Below are 9,562 nucleotides of genomic sequence, written 5' to 3' on the forward strand. Positions count from 1 at the left end.
AATACTTAATTGCTATTTTCAAAATTGAAACATTAGATAAATACTAGATAACATAATCATATACGACCTCTATTTTCACAAAAGATAATCACAAATAACTTAAATGACAAAGTTCTCTCTTATCACGAATACCACTTGTTAATAATTAAAAATCTTATTAAAAACGCCTAAGAAAACGTCAATTGTTGAAATTGTTAGTTAGTTTGTTTGTTTGTTTGTTTGTTTGCTTTACATGTCACCCATCTAAAACCAAAACGTATCCAAGTCTTCCTGGGCCTCATTAGCCAGCCATCATCACCTACTCTCGTTGAAAACGCACTTCCCCATTAACACACACACAAACACAAACACAAACACAAACACAAACACCCCTTGAAATCAAATCTCTATAAATCACAAAACCCACCTCCCATTCTCACCAGATCCCCAATTCCCATCTGGGTTTCCTTCGGTTTCCCCAAATTCAATCAACCCAGATCAGATCAGATCAGATCCGATCCAATGGGCAAAGGCGGAACCCTAAGCGACGGCGTTTTGAAGAAGATCATCCTCTCCTACACCTACGTTGCCATCTGGATCTTCCTCAGCTTCACCGTCATCGTCTACAACAAATACATCCTCGACCAGAAGCTCTACAACTGGCCCTACCCGATCTCACTCACCATGATCCACATGGGCTTCTGCTCTTCACTCGCCTACGTTCTCGTCAGTGTCGTCAAGGTCGTCGAGCCCGTCAACATGACCCGCGATGTTTATTTCAAATCCGTCGTCCCCATCGGTTTGCTCTACGCCCTCAGCTTATGGCTTTCCAATTCCGCTTACATTTACCTTTCCGTTTCCTTTATTCAAATGCTTAAAGCTTTAATGCCTGTTGCCGTTTATTCCATTGGGGTTTTGTTTAAGAAAGAGGGGTTTAAGGGGGATACCATGACCAATATGCTCTCGATTTCGTTCGGTGTCGCCATTGCGGCTTACGGTGAGGCCAAGTTCAATACTTGGGGGGTTATGTTGCAGCTCGGTGCGGTTTGTTTCGAGGCGACCAGGCTTGTGTTGATTCAGATCTTGTTGACGTCCAAGGGGATTACGTTTAATCCGATTACCTCGCTTTATTATGTTGCCCCGTGTTGTTTCGCGTTTCTGTCGGTGCCTTGGTTGATTGTCGAGTACCCGAAGCTGAGAGAGACTTCGAGTTTCCATTTTGATTATTGGATTTTCGGGACGAACTCGACGTGTGCGTTTTTGTTGAATCTTGCGGTGTTTTTGCTCGTTGGGAAGACGTCGGCTTTGACGATGAATGTGGCGGGCGTGGTTAAGGATTGGTTGTTGATTGCGTTTTCTTGGTCGGTGATTAAGGATACTGTGACGCCGATCAATCTTTTTGGTTACGGGATTGCTTTCTTGGGTGTTGCTTATTATAATCATGCTAAGTTGCAGGCGCTAAAGGCGAAGGAAGCTGAGAAGAAGGCGGCCCAGGTGGATGATGAGTCGGGTAAGTTGTTAGAGGAGAGGAGCGGGGAAAAGTCGGTGACCGATGATTGATCTATGCGGTTTCTTGTGATGTGATGTGATGTGATGGAAGAAGAGGATCAAGATCATATGAGGTTAGGAAGTATGTTTTTAGTTTAGTTATTTATATGTTATCTTTGTCTACTTATTTAAAAGGTTGCTTGTGGAGACACTATAAAGTTTACTTCTTTGTGGTTGAATGATCGGGGATCCGAGTCTTGAGAATGGTTATAACTGTTTTCGGGCATGGATATTCGGTTATGTGGTTGCAAAGTGAGGAGCTTTGGTGCACTGGTGACTTGTATTCTATCTTATTTATTTTACATTTTGGTCGTTTGTTAATTGATTTTATCGCGGTTTTGAGATTGTTGAACTCTTGGTTCTGATATATGGAGATAGATATATTTATCTTTTATATGTGATGCATATTTATAAATCATTTGCTTGTGGATGAATTTGCTTGCAATTGTTTGTATTTTATCTTGGATTGTTTTTCTGTTCAATAGTATGAAAAGATTTGGAAAATCAACTTTGAAGTAGCCAAATTGCACATTATGGTCAATTTGGTGACTCAATCTTGTTATGATATTGTGTGCTGAGTGTGCTTTAGACTATGCTTTGTGGCCAAGCGAGCACTGGCTTCAACGAGTGGCGCGAGCCACGTCGGTTACGAACACCACAACACCCTTGCTTCACCACCAGCCGTGAGCGGGCGCCACGACCCCGGGCAAGCGTGGTCGCTTGGGCTTAAGGAAGAAGATTGATGGGTTGGCTCGCGAATATGAATTCAGCGGGCGCGAACGATAACGGGGTGAATTAACTGGTGGTGCAGCCGACAAGGCCGTCAAGGGTTGAAGGGTTGGGTCTAGTCAGCGTTACGTGGTACAATATGATTGGATGAATTCACATGATGGCTGTAGCGACAACACATGGTAGTAAATGCACTTGGTGAAGGTTTATTCTATGAAAGAATCTAATGATCATTTGATTATTAAGGTGATGATATTATATCGTTCCCTAGGAAAAAGGCGCTCTTGCATGTTAACCTAAGCGAGTGTTTGAGTGACCCTAGGTACCGACTCGTACAAAAGCGAATGCGATTGGACAAGTTTTTTTAACAAGAGGGAATACCCAATACTAGAGGTCGGGTATGGGACAAATTTTATAACTAGATATGAGGCTGGGATTAGAGATGTTCAAAACGGTTCCGGACTAGGAACCGGAACCGGTTCCTAACCGGTTCCAATATTCAAAACCACCTTTTAAACCGGTTCCAGGCTCGAACCGGTTAGGGAACAGAACCGGTTCTCCCACCCTCGGACCCCTAACCTATCTAACCGGTTCTTACCGGTTCCTAACCCGGTTCCTGTACCGTAACCGGTCAAAAAACGGCTATTTTTGACCCCAACGGTCAAAAAACGGCCAAAAAAAACGGTTAGGAACCGGTTCCGGTTCCAGAACCGGTTCCGGTTCGGTTCCGGTTCCTACCCGCCCCCACTCAGAAATGCAAGAATCGGTCACGGATCATCGGGTTGAATCAGATAGGGTCCGGTTCCTACAAAAAACGGGTAGGAACCGGTTCGGTTCCGGTTCGGTTCCACCGGTTCGGTTCCAGGAACCGGTTTTTTTGATCATCTCTAGCTGGGATTACCGATGCTTGGCCCAAGTTTGTCATATCGTCATCCCTATATGAAATATGCATTATCTAGTAGTTCACTTGCATACCTACAAGAACATTATGCCAAATAAATTCCTTCATACTCGCACCATCATAACAATTAGTGGTCACAAGTAATTAACAAAACTATGTTATTAAATCGAAACTTTCACATGTACAAAATGATGAATATATATTGGGAGCTCGACCAGTCTTTCCCTTATCAAGAGTATTAACACAACATATAACAGAATGATGAAAATACAACGTTCCCTTATCAAGAGTTCTAACACAAATCTTTTGCCATACTAGAGAATAAAAAATATAAAGTTCAAACTTTGTATTGATATTGTTGATGATTTCTTTCATGGTATGCAAATACCATCTTTAAGTTGATCTACTCGGTATTTCTTGTACGCCTGATGAATTTGGACTTGTTTGCTTTCTTGAATATGTGTGGTAAAAGTTAACTTGAAGAACCTCATTAGTTTTAACCTTCAGTTTGAATATGCACCATTTACAAAGTTTTGAAACACAAGATATCTCGAATCAGATCTTTGATTATCTTATCCTTCAATTCCAACACACTCACTCAAGAAGGAAATATGAATACCAAATGATACAATACCCAAATCCTTTCAACAATCGGATCTACTTGTCGTCACAGTAAGAGGTTCTTCCTATGACCATGCTCCGGCATAGTGAAATAAGCACGGTGTGTAACTATTAGTTAGTGTGAGAGCATGCATGAGTTCTCATCTCCTTTGGTATTTATAGCTGTGAAGAATAGGGCTGATGTCACTGATCACGTCTTTGATCCCCACCTGGTGGAAATGGCCAAATGGAATGTGACAATGACCTCTATATTCTTATTGGTTGAGGGTAAATATTCTTTTTGCCCCCTTAAGGGTTCCACAGTGGATCGCTGACTTATATACTGATGAGTTCAGGCCTTCTTTCGTAGACTTGGTTTGACTTATGTAGATTCCGGGTCATCTCTCCTCACTCATCATCAACCTTGTTTTTGCTACCGGCTGATATTGAACAATCACTTCCATTTCCAATCCCACAACTTATAGTCTTATACATCTTAAACATTAGAACCCGTGAAAGTTATTAAGAAGTGCAGCTAGAAACATAAAAACATCTATGTAATCACATCTACCAAATGGCCTTTTGTAACTTGTAGCATACTAAAGCGAGACACATGACACATTGACACGTCTTAATAACTCCATTAACTTTTGCAAGATGGCACGTCTTAAACTAACACTATATTAAAAGGCAAAACACATGACACGTCTAAAACACTTAATATCAGTCTTTCAAGATAATGAAAACATATACTCAATAGCTCCATTAACTTTATCACGCACCAAACCACATTTGTTTTGTCGTACGTTATTTATTCATTTATCTTTTCTTAAAAAACCCTTATATTTGTTTTTGTTTGAAAATAGAAAATATATCAAAACAGAACTTAATGAGATCCCAAAATTGCAGCAATCCAGACAACCTTCTCAATCAAACAACAAACCAACTAGCATGTTTCAGAACACCGATTATGCTGCATCTACACTTTCTATCAAATACCAACCAAAACGATAATGTATATCAAATAACACCAAAACGGTTTTACTGCTTAACTATGCTCTTCACCATCTGCAAGCTCTCCCCTTTCCTCAGCAGCAGCAGCCATCAGTTCATCAAATTTATCGGTCTTCCCCAACAATATCTCAATCTAATCAACAATAACATCATCACCAATGTAATTTAAAAAAACAGAAACCATAACTGGGAATTTTTCTGATGAAATTACCTTGGCTTTTTGGATGGGTCGCCCTCTAGATTCATCTTTCATGTCAACTGTGGATGTCATAATCTCTGCAAGGTTTCAACCACAGTTTAATACACACATTTACAAATGCAAAATTGATTATTTAGGAATAGGAGTCCATCAAAAAAAAATACTTACTTTTCTCCACAGCAAATCCATTATTCTTGAGGATTTCTGCAATTGTGACAACCGTTGCAATGGCTGCAGAAATGATCAAAGTAACTTGTTAAGTAATTTAACATTCACATCTCCACAAGATGTGTTGCTCATGACTCCATGAGCCCTTTAAGTATAGTGTCAGCGTATGTCCAAGCAACTCATTCCAATTATGATTTCTATTTTTATTTACAAAGTAGCCAACTGGTAATCTAAAGAGTCTTTAACTTGAAAAAAACTCAAGGCTCTATAACATACATGAAACTAATAATCTACTATATCATTAAGTGACTTTATTGGGTAATTATTCTGTTAGGAATGTAGAGTAGCGATAGATAGACTTGTAGTCGAAAGAAAGTTGCAATGAATATTCATACTTTTCGCTGTTGTTTCTATTGCATCTTCTTAAACAGCAAACATAGTAGCACGCAATGCATCAAAATTCTATGACAGACAATCTCATTATGGAGAGGAAATCTGAATTTTACATTATAAACTCTCAAGCACCAGATATCATTAAAAATATCTCTGGACAATCATATTTTGTAAAGTATGCACCATATAATGAAGGTAACTGGTTAATAAAACTCTTAGCATTCACATATCTACAAAACGCATAACTAATCAGGTGAAAGAGCCTTGTATATTTTTAAGTTTTACCTCTCTTGGACTTGTATGTATAAATTTCTTTCTTACTAGACAAAATATATAGAAAAAAGAGTTAAAAGCGTATAAAAAGAGTTTAAGAAAATTACCCATGCCTAGGGCAGAAAGCTCGACTTCGTTATGCTGTTGCATATATCTCTGCAATTAAAAATGAAACAAACAGAATGAATCTTATCTTATTAATTAATAAAGAAAGAAAGAAAGAAAGAAAGAAAATAGAGAGAGCAGTCGCGGTAAACCCGTACAATGGACGACTCCTTGGATCAAGGCAAGCTTCTTCTCTTCTTATGGGTTTGTAATTAGTTATCTATTCTTCACTTCCCCATTTTACCCTTCATTCAACCTTGCTTTTAACTACTACTAAACACTTTTAACTTACTCTTAAATCTATTATCACATGTTCACCTACGTTATAACTCTTAATGAAGTTGGATTATTATTTACTTAACTAACAAATCAATCATTTATATGATTCTTCCACAACAAAACGTCAATGTGTTGCCCAGCCTGTTTTTACCCTTACCTCTAGTATTTTTTTATATTTGTTTTATATATTAAAAAAACTAATATTAATAAACATATAACAGATTCTAAATTGGTAGTTGGCACAGTGGTTTTGACTAGGCATTCTTATATGGTTCTCCAAAATTATGTGAGGGGAGTTTGCAAATTATAGAATGATGTTTTGAATGGTTATGAGTGTAAATGATAGGGTGAAGAGAGAAAGGTAGTGATATTTTTGTAAATTTAGGGAAAAGGTAGTGATTCTTTTGTAAATTTTAGGATGAAGAGAGAAAATTGTAAGATTAAAGTACAAAAAAATATTATTTAATTAAACAGAAAAGAAAAATATGGTGTTTTTTTAGTGTAATTATAGATATGAAGATAGAGAATCGGTTGATAATGCTCTTTAAGTAAAAATAATGGAGAGACTTTATGATTATTTAAAATTCAAAATGGTAATTGCCATAATCTTCTAAAACGATTCATCGTTCATTTGGTACACGCTGGTTCAAAAATTCATTATTAATATTCATATTTGTTCTTGATCTCTACAAGTTTAATCCAATTGAGATATTTGGGAGAACCATCAAATAGTTTCAATTTGAAAGTTCTACAAGTTGAATTTGATATATTAGATGGGGATGTTAAATGAGTCATGTTTGTGGTTCGACAGGTTGAATTTGATACGAATCTAAAAACTGTCACATTAAGTTGATCATACCATGAGGTTTTGTAGGTTAACATGAATATGATCTATTTAACCTAAAATTTTATTTCATTCAACTATTTATGCATATTAATACTATATAATTACAAATTTACAACAATAAATGATAATTGGTACAAAATAATTACATTAAAGCTCATAAAAATTATGTTCATTTATCTTTTAAAATTTGACAAAGAAAACCCAGTAAAGTTTAAGTGATAACATAAAACAAATTTAAGAAAATAAGTACAAAAATTATCTAATCAAACCAAAAATCTGCCAAGTCAACCTAAGCATGACTCTTTTAGCAAAATATGTTCGCGGTTTCAACTAAAACGATCTGAATATGTTTAGACTAATCCTAAACTAACATTGTGTAAAAATTTCATACTCTTAAGTCTTAACGTTAGATGAGTATGTAAGTTTGATTATTTCAGTTTTTGCATTTGTAACTATAATCAGTTTTAAAAGGTAAATCCAAATGTCAAATAACGGTAAAAGTCCCAAACAGCAAGACTTGCTCATTTGTTCTTTTCCTAATGCCTTTTTAATATGATTGTTTGAACACATCAACTTTACATCACATTACAAAAGCAAATCAGATATGCCAGTTGTGACAATTAAATTTATGTTTTAACAGAAAACTCCTTAAACAGCTTAAAGTACACACTTCCTTCTACCCAAAACTTTCCTTTTAAAAACAAAAAAACATTCAAACTGTGTATATATAAATCCAAACATCTAAACAACAACCAACAGTACACCACCATCAATCTCCAAGCCTCATGCTTGAAGCACTTGACAGTGAACAATATGACTCTTACCCTGGTTCCGTCCTGCCAAACTCGACCACAACCCCAACACCAAACTCTTCAGCTGCCCCTTCCCACCATCCGTTTCCCACAAACGCTCGGCCCCACCATCTCCCTCAACATTCACCAACAAAATACTCATATTATTCCTTATAACACAAAGCTTCCTGTGTAACGACACCAAACCCGCAGCCTCAAACCCCTTCGAGTTTCCCATATGCATCTTACTATCAATATACTTACTCCACGAACCCGTTTCCTCATCAAAAACCCTAATTTTACACCCGTCTTTACACTCCAACGCGTACAACTTCCCATCCACGCATGCGCTCGGGTTCCTCCAACCCGACACCATCCCATCATGAACAACGGTCCACACATCCGTCTCTGGTTCATATACTTCACTAACCACTTGTCTATGCGACCCGAGCCCCTTCAAGAACCACTTTCCACCATAAACCACCCCGATAAACGGGACCATAGCCATACTCATATCTGATACAAAACACCACCGGTTCTTACTCGGGTCATAAACCTCAACCGACCGTAACGACCGTTGCACGCCTTCATTCTCTCCACCCGCTACATACAAACAATTGTTAATAACACATGACCCAAAAAAATGCCGTCTCCGTAGCATGTCAGGAGCTCGGTGCCATTTATTGGTCCGGGCACTATAATACACGACCCGTCGCATTGAACCCTTGACCGGATCTTTACCACCAAACAGATGTAAATGACAACCGCTCAAAACCGCACACCCGAACCCTAACGCTTCCGAGTATTCTTTCGGCACGGGTGGGAGCGGCTGCCAGAGGTGGCTAACCGGGTCGAATCCAAGCCACGTCAGCTTTCGGTTTTGTCTCGTTTCATAATGTAAACCCATTCTTCCGCCATTTGGAGGTTTTTACGAAGGGAATAAAAGTAGTTTCCGGATAATAGACGGTACCATCTTTTGGAAACTAAACGGAGTTTGCGGTGCTCGATTCGTGGAACCCGGGTTAAACACGCAATGGCGAGGTCATCGGGCAGCCCGGGTAATAGAGGAGTTTGGTTACGAGTTCGGTCTCGGGGTGGTTTTTGTCGGGTGGGGTGGATTGACGGTTTGATGTCGGGTTGGAGACAGAGTTTTGAACCGGGGACAAATCGTTTTGCTCCGGTGACAGTTTTTAGACCGGCATCTACTCTGCATAAACAAGCTGTTGTGTCCACCTGTAATTAGGACAAAATTAATACTTTTTGTATGATGTAAAAAATTCCTAATTTTTAACTTAATCAGGGCTAATGACGGTGCATTATGATTAACAAGATTCAAAGGAGAACATGTGATTAAAAGAAAATTGTGCATTTAGAGGTAAAGGTGCATGCTTTTAGCTAAGAATAAAGCAGGATAATGTAATATCATATAATAAATAGAAGTATTAAAAGGATCAAGAAGTTACTAAAGGAGGCTGAATCCCTCTTTCCATTCTTGAGATCCACTAGATTTCTTGAACAATCATCTGCAGCTTCAAAACAGAATCTTGATCCTGTTACAAAGGATATAATCGATCAGAAATGCAGTTTCAAATGAACCCAGATTTAAACAACATATTGCAGCAAAGACACCAAAAACCCGAATTAAAAACAGAAAGATTAACAAGCCTCAATTGCTCTCAAAACCCAAATCAAAGGTTCAAATATGTATATGTCAAGATTATAAGTCTGGACAGTAA

General features: G+C 38.1%; 1 protein-coding gene and 2 pseudogenes across 2 annotated transcripts; 1 reads left to right on the forward strand and 2 right to left on the reverse strand.

The window, feature by feature from the left end:
• Nucleotides 1–364: 364 nt before the first annotated feature.
• LOC143628245 (putative sugar phosphate/phosphate translocator At5g25400 pseudogene) lies at nucleotides 365–1,539 on the forward strand (annotated as a pseudogene).
• Nucleotides 1,540–4,684: 3,145 nt separating this feature from the next.
• On the reverse strand, nucleotides 4,685–5,965 carry LOC143628229 (uncharacterized protein At2g34160-like). The gene is made up of 4 exons (XM_077097872.1): nucleotides 5,912–5,965; nucleotides 5,139–5,201; nucleotides 4,983–5,047; nucleotides 4,685–4,904 (listed from the first exon to the last, which is right to left on the reverse strand). Exons 1-4 carry the CDS (start codon nucleotides 5,952–5,954, stop codon nucleotides 4,806–4,808), a joined length of 270 nt encoding a protein of 89 aa, XP_076953987.1. The 5' UTR covers nucleotides 5,955–5,965; the 3' UTR covers nucleotides 4,685–4,805.
• A 1,810-nt stretch (nucleotides 5,966–7,775) lies between these two features.
• LOC143628230 (F-box/kelch-repeat protein At1g55270-like) lies at nucleotides 7,776–9,349 on the reverse strand (annotated as a pseudogene). Its single transcript, XR_013152714.1, has 2 exons — nucleotides 9,290–9,349; nucleotides 7,776–9,059 (listed from the first exon to the last, which is right to left on the reverse strand). The product of XR_013152714.1 is annotated as an F-box/kelch-repeat protein At1g55270-like (transcript).
• Between the last annotated feature and the right edge of the window lie 213 nt (nucleotides 9,350–9,562).

This window comes from Bidens hawaiensis, unplaced genomic scaffold, assembly GCF_021521415.1.
Source record: "Bidens hawaiensis isolate Kalapana, Puna unplaced genomic scaffold, B.hawaiensis_p1.1 tig00004839_1, whole genome shotgun sequence".
Classification (NCBI taxonomy): Eukaryota; Viridiplantae; Streptophyta; class Magnoliopsida; order Asterales; family Asteraceae; genus Bidens; species Bidens hawaiensis.